The sequence below is a fragment of the Thamnophis sirtalis genome, unplaced genomic scaffold (genome assembly GCF_051295495.1).
Source record: "Thamnophis sirtalis isolate CommonGarterSnake01/CBP01778 unplaced genomic scaffold, rThaSir2_p1.2 scaffold_7, whole genome shotgun sequence".
Classification (NCBI taxonomy): domain Eukaryota; kingdom Metazoa; phylum Chordata; class Lepidosauria; order Squamata; family Natricidae; genus Thamnophis; species Thamnophis sirtalis.
Genome location: NW_028261387.1, coordinates 76,980,320 through 77,002,342, shown reverse-complemented (window position 1 = coordinate 77,002,342; position 22,023 = coordinate 76,980,320). Strand labels below are relative to the sequence as shown.

The following is a 22,023-nucleotide window of genomic DNA, read 5'->3' as shown; positions in this document are numbered from 1 at the left end:
AAAGACCGTCCTTCAGGTAGCCCACTCCCAGGCTATGCAGGGCTTTAAATGTAACAACCAACACCTTAAATTACACCCAGAAATACACTGGAAGCCAGTGCAACTCATGGAGTAGTAGTGTTACATATGCCACGTAGCCATTTATTACCCCTGCAGCTGAATTTTGCACCAGTTGGAGTTTCTGAACGTTCTTCAAGGGCAGCACCATACAGAGCATGTTACTGTAATCTAAGGGGGTAGCTACCTAGGCACGGGTGACGGTGAGGAGGGCCTCCCATTCCAGTGGTAGGCACAACTGGCACACGACCTGAAGGCATGCAAAGGCTCTCTTATTTATTGGACTCAATTTTAACACTTTCCCTGGCTTACAAATAAATAAATCTATTCAGTAAGTCAAAGACGTATTCGGAAGAAGGAGGTATGATGCAACAGGATCCAAACATATAAAGCTAATTTATAGCTACTGGTCTCAAGATATCCACCATGCACCAGATTAGAGTATTGTAGCACTTCAAGATAAGGTTATTATACAGTGATCTTGCATAGTGATTGTCAAGTGGAACACAGCTGATGAAATTGTTTGAAAGTAGCGCACATCCAGAGGAAAGAAAGGGTTGCTTCTCCCAGGTTGTCCAATTGTATGGTTGCTCTCCTAGGAGAATGGATTTTTTTGTTGTTCAATAAGCCATGTCTGACTTTTCTCAAACCCGTGGACCAGGCTCCCATCCTCCATTGTCTCCCAGAGTTTGCCCAAATTCATGTTCATTATGTTGAAGACACTATCTAACCATCTCATGCTCTTCTGTCCCCCCCAGGAGAATGGATAGTGGTGATAATTCACCATATCGCAGCCTCGGTGATCAAACCAGCATGTACCAGTTTAGTGGAAACCCCAGGAACTACCCATGAAAACGGACTCCTACCTTTCACTTGAAGACACAAGCTTGCGATCTGCAATATGTGTTGACTGTGACACGACACTGTGCAAGACTCGGCATGCCTTTTTGAAAATGCAAATCCAACCTTTCCTCAGGACATTATTGATAAACTGGAACCCTCCCCTCCCCCCCCCACCCCCACCCCGCTCATGTTTAGAGATTTACAGCAAGATCATCCACTGAGTTGAATGGATATTTACTGTATTTTTCGGAGTATAAGATGCACCAAGATTTTGAAGAGGCAATTTTTTTAAAAAAAGTTTTTGTACTCTGCAGACCTCCCAAAAACAGCTCATTTTTTTTATCAAAAAAGGGCATGCCTAGTCTTTAGGAGGCTTATAGAGTGCTCCTGGAGGCTTGGGGGGGGGGGGCAAAAACGGGCTGTTTTTTTGCTCATTTTTGCTCTCCCCAGTCCCCCAGGAGCACTCTATAAACCTCCTAAAGGCTATGCACAACCATTTTGGTGAAGGGGGCGGGGTTTCTGGAGGCCAAAAATGCTGTAATCAGTGTATAAGACACACCCAGATTTTCACTCTCTTTTTTGAGGGAAAAAGGTGTGTCTTATACTCCGAAAAATACGCTATTTACGTACTATGTTTATAATTTGCTCCAATCAACCACAATTTGGGGTAGTGACAATAGAACCCAGGCAAAACCATGTGCCAAAGGCCAAACAAATGAAACATATAAGAGGCAGCAGGTTGGATACCTGCTGGAATAACACAGATTTAATTTGCTTTCTAAATACAAGAGGAAAGGGCTACCTTCACATATGGGATAAGGCGTTGCAAAGAGTAGAGCCCATTGCCGGCGCCTGTCATGGGGAGACACCCAGAGCTGGATGAAAGAGGAATGGCTATATAAATGTTTCAAATAAAATAACAGGTAATCCTCGATTTGCAACCACAAAAATGGGAGCCCAAAATTTATGTTGCTCGGCAAGACATTTCTTAAGCGGATTTTGCCCCATTTTACGACCTTTCTTGCCACAGTTGTTAAGTGAATCACTGTTGTTAAGTTAGTGACTTGGTTGTTAAGTGAATCTGGCTTCTCCATTGACTTATCAGAAGGTCACAAAAGGGGATCAAATGCCCCGAGGACATGCAACTGTCATAAATATGAGTCAGTTGCCAAGCGTCTAAATTTTGATCACATGACCATGGAGATGCTGCTATGGTTGTTAAGTGTGAAAAATGCTCATAACTCACTTATTTCAGTGTCATTGTAACTTTGGATTGTCACTAAATGAACTGTTGTAAGTTGACGGCTACCTTTGAATAAATGTGGCCTGCATTGTTGTTGGAATGTTTGGAATGTTTATTTAATTTGTATGCCACCCCACTCCCGAGGGACTCGGGGCGGCTAACAACCAAAGGTGAGAAGGGGGTACAAATAAGACAAAAGACAAACAGATTAAAAACCACAACAGTCACAACATTTCAAGTGGGGCTGGAAATTCATCAGCCCCAGGCCTGCTGGAACAATCAGGTCTTCGTGGCTTTGTGGAAAGCCTGGAGGGTGGTGAGGGTCTGGATCTCCACGGGGAGATCGTTCCAGAGGGCCGGAGCAGCCACAGAGAAGGCCCTCCCCCGGGGATTGCCAGTTCGTACTGGCTGGCAGATGGAATTCGGAGGAGGCCTAATCTGTGGGATCTAATCAGTCTCAGGGAGGTAATTGGCAGCAGGCGGTCTCTCAAGTACCCAGGTCTGATACCATGTAGGGCTTTAAAAGTAACGACTAGCACCTTGAAGCATGTCCGGAGCCCAATAGGCAGCCAGTGCAGCTCGCGGAGGATAAGTGTCACGTAGGTGTACCGAGGTGCACCTACAATCGCTCGCGCGGCTGCATTCTGGACAAGCTGAAGTCTCCGAATACTCTTCAAGGGCAGCCCCATGTAGATCTGAACAGGCCCCTCTCTAGTTGTTCAAGCCAATCAGGCAGTTTTGTCTTGGATAAGTGTTGTTGTCTGATATAATCCCACCACACCATCATGAAGTCTTTGAAACTGACAACCAATGAGGTTATTGGCCTGGTTATCCCAAATCCTGGAATTTTTACATCACATCTGAACAATATTACGGGATCATATATGTACAAGCTCACTTGTTGTAGAGCCAATTAAGTAGTCAGCCTAACATGTTGCTTTGTGCGATAAATCAGATTTTTTTTAAAAAAATTTTTTACCTCATTATTAATTTGATGCATATTTTGGTAATCACAAGCATGCTTTAAACAAAAACAAAATTGTACATGGTAAACTCTACATAATTAAACAATCCACATTGCATTTCTAACCCTCTTTGTGTTATTTTGGAGAATTTTGTAAAATGCTAAAACGATAAAGACAACATGCAGAAGTAACCTATAACTTTCCCTGCTACCATATAAAAACTCAAGCGTTAAACAGTGAAATAAAATAGTGCTTTATTTAAGCAGACTTAAACAATAACTTTTGGTTTATTTCAGACTATTAAACATATGCCCAATCCCATATTCTCAAAGTATAAAGCCATTCTGTAAATTGATTTCCAAATGTTTAAGGACTGGCTAATTTTAAGAACTTGCTTAAGTTCTTAAACTTGCTTGCTTTTTTCTTCTTTTCCCTCCATTTTTAATTCCTGCGTCTTGTTTTTTGTATTATTGTCCACAGAACAATAACTTCAGATTAGCGGACCGAAGCTGAAATTCAAACTTAGTTACAAATATTTTTTTCTTATTTAAAGAATTGTGGATCTGCTAACATTGATTGTACAAGAGAATGACTATAGTACATTTCAACACAATCACTCCAACCCCATGTACACAGTTTTTCGGTTGCTTTCACAGTCAAATATTGGGGATATCAGTTATACTAAAATAGACAAATCAACTGAAAAGAGACTTATATTTTCTGGATTTTACTCGGGAGGCAGAAGATCGGACAGCCACAATTATTTTATTCATTTGAATAAAAGGCTAATTTTTCTCTCAAAGGTTAAAAAGGTGGTAGACAGTGGTGACATCTCTTGAGTTGCTGAAAATTAAGTCATGAAAGCAGACAAGTTCTGCCTAAACTGCTACTGTGTAGAAAGCATTTTCTTGTTGGATAAATATGGTAAGCTATACTGTTCCATAATGCAAAAGTAGGCATAAACATAACAAATAAATTAACTGCCTTATTAATTGCTTGTACATTCTGTCTTGAGACTATTCCCACAGTGCTTCTAATAATTTGCTAGTTAAGCGCTTCTAAAAACATATTAGTAAATTTTTCCAGAGTTGATTCCAAGTACAATTGCAGAGTAAAAAAAAAGGAAAGGATCTTGTAGATCTTACAGATTAAAAGACTAGCAGATTCATTGTAGCTTCACATTTTTATAAAGTTGAATCTACTGCAGCAATATTGGTATTCTACAATGATGGATCACTATCCCATAACTATTTGGAGGCTCCTTACAGAAAGAAAACAAGATCTAAGGAAATGATGAAAGGAAGCAAGAAAACATCCTAAACAAAAAGTAATTTTAGTTATTTTTTAGGAAGCAACTGATCTGTTGCTGCAACTGAAGAATCAAACTTGAGGAATCTGAATGCCGTTTGAAATTCACAATTTTCTACTCAAATTTACAAATCTACGTAATTCAGTGAACAGTACTTCGTACGGAATAGGACACCTGTACTTTAGCAATGCTCACAGAGTTTTCAGTAAGTGGGAAATAATCACAAAAGACTAAAGAATAATTACGTGGTATGCTTTGGACTCAATTATTGTATCACTCTTGTCTAAAACACTGAAATAAGCAAGGTTTTTTTTTAAGGCCAGTTAAAAAAAAAAGAGAATATAGGACAGGAAGCTCTTTTGAGATTGTGCCCCTTTTAATTTTAATGAAACCAGATTGCAACCAAAGTCCACAATCATGAAAGTTACTTTAGGTTTGGCCAAAGATTTTCGTATAGCTAACAAATATCTGCTTTCACCCCTATGGAGATCCTCCATATGATATTGCGAACAATTTTTGCTATGCAGCATAACAGTTGCTATTCAAGAAATACTGGTCTTAAAACCCTGCTGGGCAGAATGAGCTAGTCAGTCTGTTCTTAGTTTATGGTTGTCTTCTATTTCTAGGAAATCAATACCTGAAGAAAAAGATGAAAATGAAAACTTTCAAAAGTAACAGAGGAAATTTTTTTTGCAACAAACCACTTGATGCAAAGTTACTTAAGGTTTTTTTTTAATGTATTCAAAGTGTATTTTGCATGTACAACATAGGCTTTGGGTTTGTTTTTTTTCAATTATCAGACTGAGCCTAAGATCCTACTTATGGGAATTTTAGTTCTGTTGAAGTGTATTTTGCTGTCGCAAAACCAACCCTGTGCATTCATTCTGATGTCTAGTAAGTTTCAATGAGACTTAATGAATGCCAATTACTTCTCAGAATAAAAGTCCAAGAGGAACAGCAACTGAACTGCATAAAGCTACTCCAGCTCAGGTTCAAGAAAAAAAATATTTCATGGTACTTTGAAAGGGGATTAATTAGCCTAGAGAAATATATTTTCCTGTTGTTGTTTTTTTTTGCAGCAACCTGCTCACAACCTACGTGATGAGTGAAGAAATCCCCACACATTTTTAATATACTCCTTAGAAAATGTCTCATTGATCAGTGAAAGAAGAATAAACTATCTTACCTAGTCCTAGCCGAGATTCCTTGGAAAAAAGGTTATGGAAGTTGCAGAGGTTGATATTGGGAAGGTCCTTAAGACTGTGGTAGGTAAAAGCCAAACTCCATTCCTCCGTAAGGCCATTTACCTGTTGCTAATTGAAACATAGTTACATCAGGAAGGAGAAGTGTATTCAGAAGTGCTCCTTGTTCTTTTTTACCAAAAGGATATTGGGCATAAAAAGAAGGGTTAAAAGATTTCTGTTCACCCTACTTGAGTTTGCAAATCTTTTTTCTTCCCTTAGTCTGGTCCGATTCTTGAGACTGCCTGAACAAGTTTTCTTGGCAAGGTTTTCAGCAGACTTTTGCCACTGCCTCCTTTCTAGGTTTAAAAGAAAGGGACTGACCCAAGGTCACCCAACTGATTTTGTGCCCAAAGGACACCTAAATTCAGTCTCCCCATTTCTATTCTGATGCTTTAACCACTATGTCAAACTGGCTCTCACGAGAAAAGTCTAGAAGTACTTATAAAATCTTACTATATGAGAAAATGCTGAGTAAGTTCAACTTCTTTATCTAGGCCTCCAAGATACACATACACATACAATAAATTCCAGCCTCTGTTAACATTTCACAAGTGACACAAATGCAATAAGCAAACGAGCAGAAGCCAGGAATGTTCAGATTCCAGAGAAATCCTTCAGGCTATTATCAGGAGCAGATTCACAACTGCCTTCACCATAGGTTCACTAGCCTCCATTCACACATGCAATCTCCTCAATGCTAACTGCCGGAGAACTCATGAACCATTAGCAATAAGACAATAAATGGGGAAGGGAGCAGCGGTAGTTCAGGTGTGTAAGGCAACACTGAAAATCTGGAAAGAGCCAAAGGGTGAAGTTAATTGCTTTTGCTTTGTAGCTGCAATTAACACAATTTGCATCTGATTTAATACAGCAAACAGCAAATGCTAGGCTGGGAGACATGGATCGTATTTGTGCTGCAACATCTTTTTGCTATAGTTTATCCTAAAGGGAAGGGCATTACTCCAGTTTTTCAGGACTTTTAATAAGCAAATTACGTGAACCCCTAGAAGCATAACAGCTGTTCTTTAAAAGCTGAAAGATCTTAGAAGCAGAATGAATTTATTCAAACAAAATAACGGTGAGAGTCCGATCCCGCATTCTACCTGCTTTCTGAAATTCCTATGCTATGGACTTTTTAGAAAAATTTTAGAAACTACAAAAGTTTCTTCCATTATTTTTTTTGCATGTAGATTTGTTATAAAGAAAACCTTACACTCGATGAAACATATTTGCATGCTTTCTAAAATTATCATTACTGAAATATTCCCCCATTTTTATAAACTGCACAGATTAAATGTATTCTCTTTCCATCAGGCACAATAGATAAATAACAGGTTAAAGGCACATTCATTATTTTTTTTCATCACAAACTTATACTGCTTTCCAATATCTCACCCTGATTTGTAGTGACACTCAGATCCATAAACAATTTAATAATTAGAGAAAGGAACAGAGCAGTTGAGAGTGGTTTTTGCTCCGATTCTTTTCTAACAATCTCATTTGGTTTTGTTAAAACACCCTCAAAACCAAAGGCTTGGGAAGACATCTTCCTTTCTTTAAACTGATGGGATGGCTCCTACTTATATTACTGACTCCAGATTTCCCCCTCCCCCTCCCGCTGAATTCCTGCAGAGGAAAAGCAGGTACAATATTAGGGATGTCAGCACCTTACAAATAACAAACTCGTTTTCCATCCTAGCAATAAAGTTTTATTAAAATTGTTCATTAATGCTTCATATGTAGCAAGAATGCATAGATCCCAAAATATACATACGTCTTTTTTTCTTATAGAAATAGATCATTCTTTATCATAAAAAAACCAGTAGGAACATCTTTAACAGATTACTCAATCCATGACTGACAGTTACATGAGGTTGCATCATGTATAAGCTGGTGTTCCCAGCCATGTTTTAAAAGATTGCATCATTCTGAACTCTCTTCTCTCCTTTATGTTATATATATTTGTTCAATTTAAATAACACTAAGCACTCAAACTCCCCACCCGCCCACCCGCCCAAAAAAACCCTTTGCAAAGACAATCATATTGGATATTAAATGGCTTCTTATGCTGAGTTTGGTATCGGCTTTTTTTTTTCTTAGAAAAAAATAATGAAGTTGGAAAACTATGGATTTCTCCATGAAGTCGCGCAGGGCTCTATAGAAACCGACCAAAGAACTCCCCCCGCCAGCCGAAGGAGTCGTACTGCAAGAGGCTTAGGGCGGAAGGTTTCTCCCATCATCAAGGAGCGCGAATTAAAGGCCAAAAATATAATATATATATATATAATTTATATTTATGCAAAGCCCCCTCGGGACTTTCTCTTCCCCCCTCCGACCCGTGCTAGTCCTGAAAAGACGGGCAGATGCACCCACCCCCTTCACACACATACACACACATACGCACCGCTTCATTCCTTCCCGGAAGCCTCGCCTCCCCCACAACCCTCCGCCTGCCCAAACCACAGCATTGTTTCCAGCGGCGTCCAGCTGTTGAGGGGGGGGAGGTCAACGGGGAGGGGGAAAGGCTAGCAATGTCCGGAGGAGGCCAAAAGCGGCTCGGGCAGCTGTTTGAACAAGTTCCTGAGGGTGCTGAGTTCCCGGGACAGCTGCTCGACTTTCTTTTGCAGCCTCTCGTTCTCCGCCGTCAGTTCCAAGACTTTGTGCTGCGTCTCCAGGTTGCGCATCTTGGCTTTGTCGCGGCTCTTGCGCACGGCGATGTTGTTCCTCTCGCGGCGGATCTTGTACTCCTCGCTGTGCTTGTCCACCGACTTCTTGGACTTGTTCTTGCCGCTGCCGCCGCCGCCGGGGCCTGCCGGGTAAACGCCGCCGCCGCCGCCACTTCCTCCTCCTCCGACCGAGGCGGATTTCGAGGAATCGGACGGGTTCGGGGTGCCGGGCGGGCTGGAAGACGAAGAGGTGGAGAGGTTCCCGCTGCTCCCGCTCGGCACGGACTGGTAGCCCAAATAGGAGCGGACGGTGCTGCCGTAAGGCGAGGACATTCCCCCCAGGCCGGGCCCTGCTCCTCCTCCGCCGCCTTCTTCCTTGCGGCCCCCTTTGCAAGAATCCAAGTGCTCGAAGACCGGCTCCACTTTGGTCTCCACCATCTGCGGCGGGAAACAACCCAGCAGCGGCCCGGCTTTGTGGTTCTGTCCGACGGGTGGGTGGTGGCCGTGCCTGCTCAGGCTGATGTAAGCGTAGTCGGGGTGCTTCTTCCCGCCGCCTTTATAGTCCTGCTCGGAGAAGAGATCGGAGAGGAAATCTTGGCCGCTGCTCCCGCCGCCGCCGCTGCTGCAAACAGGCTCAAAGTTGCCCCCTGCTGCCGTGGAAGAAGGCGGCTGCTGCTGCTGCGGCTGCTGCTGCTGCTGCTGCTGCTGCGATGCTAAAGGGTCCAGGTAAGGGCTGAAGTCGATGGCTCTCTCGTGATCCCCCACGGTGAGCTCGGTCATGGAGCGGGCCCCCGCCGCCCGCGGGTGCAGCTTGTTCAGGGCAGCCAGACAGTCCGCCTCGTAATAGAAATTGGCCACTTCCATGGATTTAAAGGCCGCGGGCTGGAGGGGGTGGCATGCCTGATCCCAGGCTACCAGGCGTTGCATGAAAGCAAGAGGAGGGGAGCGGGGGGCACGAAGGGGAACCTCGGCCACCGGAGACGACCCCCCTCCGATGCCTCCAGAGCGAGAGGGCGGGGACCTTGCAAGCGCCCGACCGAGGAGACGCCGGCAAGTTCCTCTTTGCCTTCCTTTGCCCGGCTCCTGAAACTCCCGTCCGAAATCGGGGGAAGGGGCTTCCGAGCCCCCTTCTTCACACACACACACACACACAAATAAAATTCGCGAAGAGTTGCTTCAGACGCTGCCGGTCGAGCGCTCTTGCCGCGGCTGGTTCCTCCGGACCATTTGGCGATAGGTGCCGAATCTTCTCTTCCTTAAAGTCTCTCTGACTTGGGAAAGTTCCTTGGCGCTCAGTTATTTATAGGGGCGGAGCAGCGCAAGCAGAGCGAGAGAGAAAGAGAGAGAGAGGTCGTTCGCCGCCTGCCTGCCTGCCGCCTGCCTGCTTGCTTGCTTGCTGTGCGCTCCGGCGCTCGGAGAGGGCTCGCTTGCTGCTCCAGCCTCCAAGTAAGCGGAGCGTCTGTGCCTCCCGGAGCTTTGGCCATTCATAACAAGGCGACACGGCATGATAGGAGGAGGAGGAGGAGGAGGTGGGAGCAGGGCTGGTTGGCCCGGGCTCGCCACGAGGGGAGGGGCGTCTTTGCAGCCGGGGCAAAGTTGGGTGTGCGTGCGATCTTTCTCCTTCGCTCCAGCTGGGTTTTCCCAAACCCAGAATGGGCTATCCGGGCTCGGACGGAAGGCTCGCGCGCTCCACATTCTCAAGTTTCTTTGGCACCTTCGGCTTGGGAAGAGGAAGACCTTTTTTTTCCCCTTCAAGCCAAAGGAACGGGCTTATTTGCGCTCCTGTTTAAGAACACGGGCGCTTTTGCGCTCCTATTTAAGGAGACGGGCGCTTTTCGCGCCCCCTTGTCCCAAGCGCACCGAAGGAGCCTTGGATAGGATTGCCCTATTCTAAAATACCTTTACACAGCGCAAGGAAGTCTCGTGGAGTGCATCAGCCGTGCTGCGGCTCCGTCCACAAAAGTAGATCTCCCGGCGGTCGTTTCTGCGTGGAGAGAAGTTTTCAAAGAGAGTGAGTGTGCCAGGCTTAAAGAGTGTGGACAGATACCCCACTCAAACCCAAGATCTGTGTGTTGCCTGACATGATTGCCCATGATTAACATCGTGCATGACATAATAACCCAATGTTCTTGACACCTTGAACCATAAATTATGTGGACAGAGGTTTTGCACAATATCTTAGGACTTAGGCTAACATTTCGTTGGGTCCTTTTAGGATACGGGGGTGTTGTGTGAATATATAGATTTTGGACTAATGACAGTTATGCCTCTGATAAAACAGATCCCCAAAGAAGCCAGCATAAGATTGTGCTGCTAGTGATGGTTAGTGCAGAAACAAGAAATCAATTTTGTGTCGAATGTGGATGTAGCAAATGGGGAAGAGCCACTGCAAAAAAGAAAGAAAAAGGAATATAGAGAGAGGAAGGAAGGATCTTCAGATTAACTAGTTTTGCGCTCTGGAACCCTGGATTAACATGCTCCCCAACCAATCACCCCCACTCCTGGGCACAGCGCTTTGCCTTCTGCTGTGAAAAAGAGGCAGGATGAGTAAATGCCTACCTACCTACCTATAGATGTTGTTAGAATTTATCAGTCTGTCCCTCCTTCAGTAAACATGTTGGCTGGGACATCCATTTCTTCTTAGGACCCAGAGATCAGGAGATGACAGGGAACTCTGCGCCCTTTCAAAAGGAGGTTCTCCTTTGCTGATTTATATATAAATAAGCATATATATTTATTTCTGGCACTTTTCTGGCATGGTAAGCAGGACAGCATTTGATTCTCCGCGCAAGGATTTTGCATGATAGCCCCTAACAATTGTTATTAAAAAGCAGAAACATTCATGAACTACAGTTCACTTCGGCAGATGCACAGCCGCCATGTATGAAGTTCCCTGAAGTCTGTGCCTTTTGCTAACATGCCTTTTGCTAACATTTCTTCGTTTGAAAAGAAACTTGGGTTACCCCAGCCGAGACTAACAGAGCTCTTCTCCTGCAGTGATTCCCGTAGGAAATCTCAAGTGCCCCATGGAGGTAAAGCAGAGTTTTCTCTCTTCCTCCTGAGCATGGGGGGGAGAGGGGGGAGTGACTGATCTTCTCTCCAAGATCACCCCACTTCCTTTCCCCACATGTATCTTTTGCAGCTGTGAGTGTCGTCATTTGGCCTGGCGTGAAAACTGTGCGATTTAAATGGCGTCCTTGGGGTGGCCCTGACATTCCTTGGCAAGTTTGAGCTCTCATTGTCTTCTCAAGGACCCCAGCAACCTTGGACGTCATGAGATTTGGGGCTCTGTTTAGGTAAAAGATGCCCACCTTGGAAGCCAAATGAGTGGATCCCCTCACTGAGCCCCGTATTTACCTACATATAGTCATGACTCAGTCCCAGAATAAAGGGACAGAAAAACGAAGCAATCGGAGCCAAACATATAATTAAAGAAAGCAGGAGTGCCTTTTGCCTTAGCAAGGACAATCTAGCTCTGGGGAGCAAAATGGTATTGCATCTCAGAACAATATGAAGCAATCCTGCGGTGTGAGAACATCAACGTTAAGCCAGAGGAACAGGTATTGCATTATGCGATTCCCCCGTCAGCTCTTGATGAAGGCCCAAACCTCAGAGATTTTTAAAAAGAGGAAGGATTAGAAAACTGGGTATATAGCCCTGCATTCCTTTTTCTCTCTTTTCAAATCAATCTTACAGGTTGGAATACTTTTTTTACAAAAGGAGTGTAAGCTTTACTTACAGAGCATGAAATGATCTTAAATTCATGGTTCTAGCTCTCCTTGTGATAGGTTAAAAATAAAATAAAAGCATTGGATATTGTGTTTTTAAAAGACGAGGACTTGGGGTTCCAAATCAGGCTTAAATTTTAATGTTTTGTTCTTTATAGAATTCATTCTCACTTCATAGCAACATTGATTTTATTGATAAACAAAATTTTATTATTCTTCACAATAATGCAGAAAGAGCCAATTTGGCCTAATAGTTAAGGCACCAGGCTAGAAAGCAGGAGACTGTGAGTTCAAGTCCTGCCTTAGCCATAAAAGTCACTGGAGGCCTCCTGGTCGATCACATGCTCTCAGCCCAATCCACCTCCGTAGGTTTATTGTGTGGGGAAAGTAAGAGGAAGATGTGTTTGATATGTTCGCTGCCTTATTTGCAAAAAATATAATAAAGGCAGTCTATAAATAAATAAATACAAGAGCTACAGAGACCTCAAGAGCAGCAGTTCTAGTGATGTGTGTGTGTGTGTAAAGGGTAAAGGTTTTCGCACATATGTGTTAGTTGTTCCTGACTCTAGGAGGCGATGCTCATCTCTGTTTCAAAGCCGAAGAGCCAGCGTTGTCCAAAGGCGTCTCCGTGGTCATGTGGCCGGCATGACTAAATGCTGAAGGTGCATGGAACACTCTTACCTTCCCACCAAAGGTGGTTCCTATTTTCTACTTGCAATTTTACCTTACTGTACACATTTTTGTGTCTGTAAGTGCAGATATTTCTTTACAGGGAATGAGTGAAATTGACAAGGTTTTTTCCAAATGTTTTAATGCTGAAATTGATGAGACTCTTTTCCAGCCTTTCAGTTTCATCAGAAAAAGGAACAAAATTGCCATTGGGTAGATGCTTGATATGATGCAAAAAGCAGAGAAGCAGGGGGGAGGGGAAACCACATTGTGTCTGTTATTTTAGTGGTTAATGCAGCCTTCCTTATCCAAGTGACCTCCAAAGGTAAGACTACAACTCCCAACATTCCTAGATAATATGATCAATGATGCCATTGGCTAAGCATTCCAGGATTTGTGGCCCTTCCCCCCCCCCCTCCTGCCATACCCAGAGCTTGAAGAAGGCTGGGATAAAAGATGAAACAAGCTATTTTGAATAAATACAATCCTATCAAACATTTCAAGAGGAACACATTTCTTCACAAAGGCCATTCAAACAAAGAACATTTGGGGGGGGAGGGGAATGTAATTATTAGTTTTCCTTTTCTTTCTCTTGTGCATATATACAGTTGTAGGTTAAAAGTTGTTTTAAATCAGGGTTGCTCAATTTTAGCAAAGTCAAACCTGCATGGACTTCAACTCCCAGAATTCCCCAGCCAGCTTAACTTGGCTGGTGAATTCTGGAAGTTGAAGTCTAACATACAGTACCTTGAAACTGCCAAGATTGAGAAACAGTGTTCTAGATGGTAAATTGTGAAACTATATTAAAGAGCAGGATTTCCATTATTCTTGCTACATACCTACTATCTCCCTTCATTCCCCCCCCTCCAAAAAAAAGCTCCTCCTTCCATCATTACACTATTGAAGTTTCAAGCAGGGAGGTTGGTGGCAGTGGCTTTTATTCAATCCTCAGCTCTTTTGTTGGAGAAATTCTTCTCCAAATTCAATGAATGAAGAAACTGTTTCACACCTCAGGAGCTAGTGGCCCATGTTCCCCAGCAGTGGCATGTTGCAAATATTTTTACTACTGGTTCAGGGGTGCGTCGGGCGGGTATCCATGGCCTCCCACCACCATTACTACTGGTTCAGCCAAACCAGGAGCAACCCACCACTGCTCTCTAGGAGAATCAGACAAAACTCTCTTTTCCTGTAGATGCTGACAGGTTATCCTCAGGTTAAAAGAACTTGCTCCCATGACATTTCCTGTCTCACAAAATACAGAGGAGTAGAGTGACGGGAACTGGAGTCTCCCAGATGAAGTAGAAGGAAACCCAACTACCAGTAAACTTCCCCTTGGAGTGAAATGTAGTTTTCTTACGTTGTAATGACTCTTTATGACTGTGTGCACTTCTTCCTTTTAGCTGGCACAAAGAGCTGCCCTCCCTCCCAAATGTTGGCTTTGGAGATTGGGTAACGAGCAGACTTTTTCCGGTCCTCTTGGAGTGCCAACTAATTTTCAACAGGGGCATCTAGTTTCAGACTTCCCCTTTCTGCCAGCTTCCCTAATCTTCTGCCTTGTCTGGCACCTTCTCTGCCCACTTTCTTCCTCTGAACTATTTGTTGAGATCCCTGGAACCAGAGGTGGCATTCAGCCGGTTTTCTCAGGTTCGGGCGAACCGGTAGCAGTGGCTGCGGGAGGCTACGGCCACCCATCCCGACGTAATGCTCGAGCACTGAACATGCGGAGAAGGTGCACGCTCACATTTGCGAACCGGTAGGTAAAGTAAGTGAATTCCACCGCTGCTTGGAACTTAACGGGTAGCAACAGCAGGAAGTGTTGGCAGTATAGTCATCAAAGCTTGAATCCCACTCAATCCAATCTTGGAAGGCGAGAGGTAATGACACCACCCAACAGTTGCTTGCGATTTCAATCTTTTCCTGCCACCTCTTGCAGTCCAAGCAACTCAAATACTTGGTTGAGTTGACTTGAGTACTTGAACATCATTGGCATTGACAAAATCACTGTCAGTCAATTGCAAAAGGCAGCTTTACCTGGAACTGCTTACATTCCGCTACAGTACCCTTTAACACCATCAAACAACATCGGCCAATCCCAGGTTCTTGGTGAAGGATTCAGTGGGTGGATTAAAGAGCCAAATCAGTCCAAACATTTGCTAACTGCATTGATCCATAATCATTTATTACATTTATGTGCTGTCCAACTCTCCACTCCTATGACTCAGAAAGAATGTTCTTCTCTTTGTAGCATGTTGTGTAAATGAACCTCTTTGACAGTGATGAAGAGGTCGCACGGAAACATTGCACAGGCTCGTTGGAGTTGCATTCGGAAAAGCCAAATTTCCAGGTTTTAGCACGTATGTGTGCCCGACAATCAGTGCACATGCGCCGGCCGGTTTTTGGCACTGCCACATGCATGAAGGGATCACGCTCTGGAAAAGCCAAACGTCCGGATTCTAGTGTGCATGCACACCCGACTATCAGCTGGCCAGTGTGCATGTGCACACCTGTTTGCGGCACTGCCACACATGTGAAAGACAGTGATCACACGCATATGCTCGCCAGAAATCTGGAAAACAAACAGGCAAGACCGCACGTGCCAGGCGACATGGCTTCGTGTGCCACTTTGGGCACGCGTGCCATAGCTTCACCATCACGGCTCTATGAAGTAACTGAACTAGCATGGGGCTATCATACCATATCTCCTTGCAGCCTTAAGAGGGCAGCACAGGATTTTTCAAGAAATGAGAGGCTTTTTGTGTCTCTTCGCTGCCATCTAGTGGTTGTGTCGATGTTCTTTTTGTTTATATAAAATTATATCGCAAAAGATGTTTTGAAATGTCATTAATCAGTCATGCAGCATGGCAAGCCATCGTTGTAACAATGATTGATTGAATAAGCCTCCCTAGGTCACATAGTAGACTAACTAATAAACCGTAGTTTGCAAATCAGAATTACTAGGTTGCCCAAGTGAGATGGAACTTGCACATGCTGGCCTTGAACAAATCATTATCTTGCAGAGTTGCCCTGGAGGGGAAATTGGAGATACAAATTTTATGAATCCTACTGTGAGGTCTAATGAGTAAGAATAAATAGCTTCAAATCACACTACAGTTTACCATATAGTATGCATCCTGGATATATCTGTCTGTACATTCCTATCTTTTCAGTGGGTCATTACACGTTTCATGCCCAAAAATTTGTCCCAACATTGCCATATCCAGGGACTGGGAAGCGTGCATCGGATGTACCCAACAGTCAGGGGTGGGTTTCTCGCCCTGTTCCAACCGGTTCGGTTGGAACGGGGCCGGCAGCGTCCTCGTGCACGTGCACAGTGCACGCATGCGTACTAGCGTCTGTGCAATGCTCCAGCTGCTCTTGGAGGATTACGCAGGCACTGTATGCGTCCTGCGCATGCGTGGAAGCGCAGAACTCGTCAAAACCGGGTAAGAAACGCGGGCGGGCGGGTGGACCCTTCAGTGTTCCCGGAAGTTACTTACTTCCGGGTTCGCCGACCAACCGGTTCGCGGGTACCGCCATGAACCACCTGAAAACCACCCCTGCCATCAGTGGAAGGCTTCTAAAAGAAAGCCTGTTCTATTAGTCCAGTGTTTCTCAACCTTGCCAACTTTAAGAAGTGTGGACATGCTGGCTGGGGAATTCTGAGAATTGAAGTCCACACATCTTAAAGTCGCTGAGGTTGAGAAACACTGCGGCAGCCACTTCTTATTGCACTCAGATCAGGGGTAAGATTCAGCCGGTTTGGGCAAACCGGTATCTTCGACCATCAGCTGGGGAGTGAACTGGTTCTTTCCGACCATCAGGTGGGCCTTCCCCCCACGCTTTACTTACCTATATCCTCTCAGCTGATTCACACAGCAGAGCAGATGGCTGTGCCTCAGCTGTGTGACTCCCCAGAAGTAACATGGAAGGTAAGTTTTGTTAAAACTGCTGACATGCACGCAGAGCGCACACAGGTGCGTGCAGCACATGCTCACCGACCCAGTTGTTAAACCGTCAGGATCCCACCACTCACTCAGATGCTTAGGTTAGTCCATATTTTTCGACCAGGTTTTTAATACTTAGGGCTCCATTTGCTGGGATCACGTAGCCAGCTAAATTCAGGTGAACTAAACCTGGTTGTCATGCTCATACAAATGCTGTATGCAAACAACCATTTTTATGCCTCGGAGGAGGAGCACAGAATTTGTCTTGTCGCTACACTCCAAAAGTGGAACAAGCAGGGAGAAATACGTAAAATGGGTATCTTAAGCAGCTGCATTTCTTTAAATATCCAGTTTATCCTTAAGCTTCTCCAATGCAAAAAAAACAAACAAACCCCAAAATGAAATCATTGGGCTTTCAATAATGGCTCACAGCTATATTTTTACAGCCTTGGATGAAGGCAGTTTAGCACACGCATCCTTGGGAGAGGCCAAAAAAGGATGGCAAGCAAGTGAGCAGATGACCAGACACACATGGCAATCTCATCAAACCAATGTTGGGACTTCCATTGTTGTGTCAGATGTTGAAACAAAAATGCACAATAACGTTTGAATGACAATATCACTGTGCGCATTGTCATTATGGCAGATGCCATTGGGGCTTAGTTCACACAGCGCCCTATGAGAACAGATTTATGGCACTACAACCAGGGGTGGGCTTCAAAAATTTCAGCAATGGGTTCTCTGCCCGGTTGCTGGGTAGGTGTGGTCATAGTGGGCATGGCCTAGTCGGCCTCCTGCACCAAGGGGGAGGGGTTTTTTGCCTTCCCCAGGCTCTGGAGGCTTTCCTCGAGCCTCTGGGAGGGCGAAAACTGCTTCCCCTGGGCTCCAGAGGGCTTCCGGGTGACCCATTTTTCCCCTTCCCGAGCCTCCCTGTGGGCCCTACACTTATCTCACATCCAAAATGGGCCACGTAAAGACTCCGGGGAGGGGATGGGCAGGGTGGGAGGAGCAGGGTAGACAAGGCCAGCCAGGGGTGGGATTTGGAGGTTCTCTGAACTGACCATAACATTAACTACGGGTTCTCCCAAACCCAGGCGAACCTGTAGCAGCCCACCCCTACAACCTTCTTAACCCTATTTTAGCCTAGTCTGTCTTGCTATGCAACCTAAGCAATTTACCGTATTTTTCGGACTATGAGACGCACCGTGATTTTGAAGAGGTAATTTTTTTAAAGTTTTTGCACTCTGCACGCCTCATTTTTTGCCAAAAAAAAGGGGGGGGCATGCAGAGCTTTGGAAGGCTTGAAGAGTGCTTCTGGGGACAGGGGGGCAAAAACGGCCATTTTATTTGCTCTTTTTTGCCCTTCCCAGCCCCCAGGAGCACTTTGCAAGCCTCCCAAACCCTCTGCACGTCCATTTTTGCAAAGAGGGCAGGGTTTCAGTAGGCCAAAAATTTTGTATTCAATGTATAAGACGCACCCCAAAGTCGAGATCTCTTCCACATAAGAAGGTTTAAGCATTGAAGTTCCTTCCAGTAGAACCTTGGCATTGTCCCAGTGTCAGCATTCTCTATGCTCTCTTGCTGGTATCTTCATTGAGTAACTAAACCAATGTTTCGTTCATTTCTACTCCAAATTAACACAATAACAGAGTTGGAAGGGACCAAGGGTGGGCTGCTGGGGTTCGGGAGAACCTCTAGCTAATATTCTGTGCAGCTCAGGGAACCCCCAAATCCCACTCCTGACTGGCCCCACCCACCCACCTCTCGCCCCTCCCAGGAGCCCCCACTTGGCCTCTTTTGGATGCAGGTAAGTGCAGAGCACGCATGGGGGCCCAGGGAGGGTGAAAAATGGGACTACTGGAAGTTTGGGAGCATCGGGAGGGAATTTTCTCCCTCCTGGAGGCTCGAGGAAAGCCTCCGGAGCCCAGGGAGGGCAAAAACATCCCCCTCCATAGTGCAGGAGACTGACTAGGCCATGCCCACCATGGCCATGTCCCACCCAGTCACCGGGCAGAGAACCCCCTACTAAACGTTTTGAAGCCCACCTCTGGAAGGGACATAATCCAACTCCTTGTTTGGGCAGAAAACCCTATACCATTCCAGACAAATAGCTGTCCGGTCTCTTCTTAAAAACCTCCACAACTTCTGGAGGCAAGTCGTTCCACTGGTTAATTGTTAATTGTTCTAACTTTGGAAATTTCTCCTTAGTTCTAGGTTGCTTCTCTCCTTGATTGCAGAACATCTGCTTTAAAATTTGAGGGCTTCCCCTGGATGGTGCTCAGTGGAGGACAACTGTAAGCAAGTCCCTTGAACGCCACATTCCAGTTCCTTGGTTTGCCTCCTTCCCTACTGGAGATAAGCAGCCAAAGGGGCCACAGGGGCCTTGGGGCCCTCCCACTCAGCTTCAGGATATTTCAGCAAATGGTGGCGGTTCCTCATTTCCAGCTTCCCAAACAACGGTGAGGAGGAGGGGAACTTGATGCTGCTGGCAGCCTTTATTTGCACAATTGCATTGCTTGGAGGAGACAGCCTTATGCAGTTTGGCACAGAGCGTCAGGATAATTATTGCAGGCCCTTCAAGGCTGCTTCCACAGAAAAAGGAAGAATCTGGAGGCGGAGCAGTTAGCAGCGAGGAAATGGCCCAAACTACAGCCCACTATGATCCTCATCCCTGGGACTTGCAGAAATCATGCCTTCCACTGGTCGGGGGTGGAGAGTGGGGGAAGGCCCATCAAAGATGGTTGACAGTCACGGAAGGAATTATAAAAATTAGTTCCATAAAATTCATCAGTAGGTAAATTTAATATACCGGCCCAAATCTAGAAATGCAATGTCTATTTAGTGCTCCTGGTTTATTGTGCTTGGGTTAAATTATTATTTCAACAATGTAGAAATAAATAAATAAATAAATTTATATTATATATTATAATATATAATATTATATATGTATGTATATATTATTATATACATGTAGGTCTCTAGTTATTCGGGTTTTCTCCCGCGTAAAATTGGAGATGTTATATTATATACATACATATACATATACATACATGCATATACATATATCATACATACATTATACATATATATCAGGGGTGGGTTTCTCACCCCGTTCCAACCGGATCGGTTGGAACGAGGCCGGCGGCGTCCTCACGCACGCACGCGGCGTCCTCGTGCACGCACGCGGCGCGCGCGTGCGTACTAGCGTCTGCGCGATGCTCCAGCTGCTCCTGGAGGATCGCGCAGGCATTCTGCGCATGCGTGGAAAGTGCAAAATTCGAAAAAAACGGGTAAGGAGCGGGCGCGGGTGTGCGGGCGCGCGCGGGGGGGGCTTCGCCGTTCCCGGAAGTTACTTACTTCCGGGTTCGGCGACCAACCGGATCGCAGGGACCGGTGCGAACCAGTCGAAACCCAGCCCTGATATATATATATACATACATACATATACATATACATTCACATTCATACATATACAAATACATCATACATCATATATATATACATGCATATACATATACATGCATACATATACATATATATACATACATACATCATACATATATATATATATATCCATATACATACATCATACATACATCATACACACACACACATATACATATACATATACATAAGCAAGCAAGTAATGCAGTGGATGCCTGTTTCAAATGTCCACTCATTGCAAATTCATGGAATGTTTGCTTTGCTCCCTAAAGTTGTGCAACATCCCTTCTTTTTTCTTTAAATCAATAACAACAAGATCAGCATTAGGCCCAAGTGAGTCATCATGACTCTTTCTGATCTCTGTTTTGCAAAAGATGGCCCTTTCTTTTATAAAGTTCAGATACGTCCGCTCATAAATTTGATTTACAAATAGCCCGTTTGGAATGAAGAAGAAGAAGAATCCACAGTGTATGGGAGAGACAGCCCGTAGTAATTGGAGAGCACCAGGTTGGGCAAAAAAGATGTAATAGGACCGTTAAAAAGAAAGCTGTCACTCAAAATCCATTGCTCTCTGTCTAGAATTTACTTTGGGGCATCATCTGAAGCAGATTCTAATTGAGGAAAGTTTAGACCACAATTAGTTAGTCCTTAAGAAACCAACACACACATTGTTGTATTGTTCCATTTCACACAAAGGAAAAGGGGTTGAAATCTAAAACCTTGAACCACAGATGAAAGTTCCAAGGAAAAACCCGGTTTGCTTGGGCTACATTGCTAAATCGGACTCTCTCCCTTCTGGAAGGGTGGGGAGACAGAGGCAGATTCCGGCAGGCACTACTGCCAGTTCGCTCATGTGCGCCCGCTGTTGATGCACTTGATTTGCACTGCACGCACATGCGCAATGCAATTGAAATTGTTCTGCCCAAAGGAAATGATATATATTTAGAGAGTAACAGAGATGTAAATGTTGTATATATTATACAAATGAGTAACTATGAAATAAAGAGGTATATGTATAAAACAGTAGGCCTTAGAATGGAAAATTTGAAATTAGAAAGAAAGAAAAAAAGTATCAATAATGGAAAACTGTAGAAGTGTAACTTTGATTTTAATGTTTAAAAAAGGCTGAATAAAAATTATTTTTTTAAAAATTGTTCTGCACATGCGCAGAAGGCAAAAACAAGATGGTGCCGCCTATGGCCCTGCCTGGAGAACCGGTTTGGGGGCTGGGCAGGCCTGGGTCGCTGCCGGTTCCAGCGACTTAGGCTGCCAAACCACTACCAGTTCAGCCAAACCGGTCTGAACCGATAGGAACCCACCATTGGTGGGAGATAGCTGTGCCTCCCTGACATGGTGGAAAACCAGCCCACGGAGTTCACAGTGCCACATCTGGCACATCTGAAGACTACCAGATTGGGAGGGTCTGTTCTATGGTGATGGGCTTCGTGCTGAACTGTGAAAAGGAGTGGACAAGATGTATGTGGTTTAGAAAATTAAACATCTGGGTACATATATTTTGTGCAAATATACAATAGCAATTACAGATTACAGCCATATGTACCATTTTATCTATTCTTAACTTACTAATACTAATATATACCGTACCTAATACTATAGCGATCCTCTTCTTAACTTATTTAACTTTGTTAAAACATTTTCTCTATTTCACTCTTCTGCTTTTTTCCACTTTTCCTATTTATTCTCTAACCGTTGCTAAAATAACTCCCATATATTGTAAAAAATCAGATTGTTCCTTCTTTTTAACTTCAAGTGTTAACCTATTCATTTCTGCACATTCTAATATTTTCCCAATCACATTCTCATCCATAGGGAGACAGGCGTAGGTTTTTAAAATGGGGCCTACCCCTCGCTTCTCCTGGTTCAGGGGATACTGACTTGGGCGATGCGAGG

General features: G+C 44.5%; 1 protein-coding gene across 1 annotated transcript; it reads right to left on the bottom strand.

Annotated features, from left to right (window-relative positions):
- Positions 1-3,337: 3,337 nt before the first annotated feature.
- On the bottom strand, positions 3,338-9,791 carry CEBPB (CCAAT enhancer binding protein beta). The gene has a single exon (XM_087720458.1). It carries the CDS (start codon positions 9,252-9,254, stop codon positions 8,187-8,189), a length of 1,068 nt encoding a protein of 355 aa, XP_087576584.1. The 5' UTR covers positions 9,255-9,791; the 3' UTR covers positions 3,338-8,186.
- Positions 9,792-22,023: the final 12,232 nt, after the last annotated feature.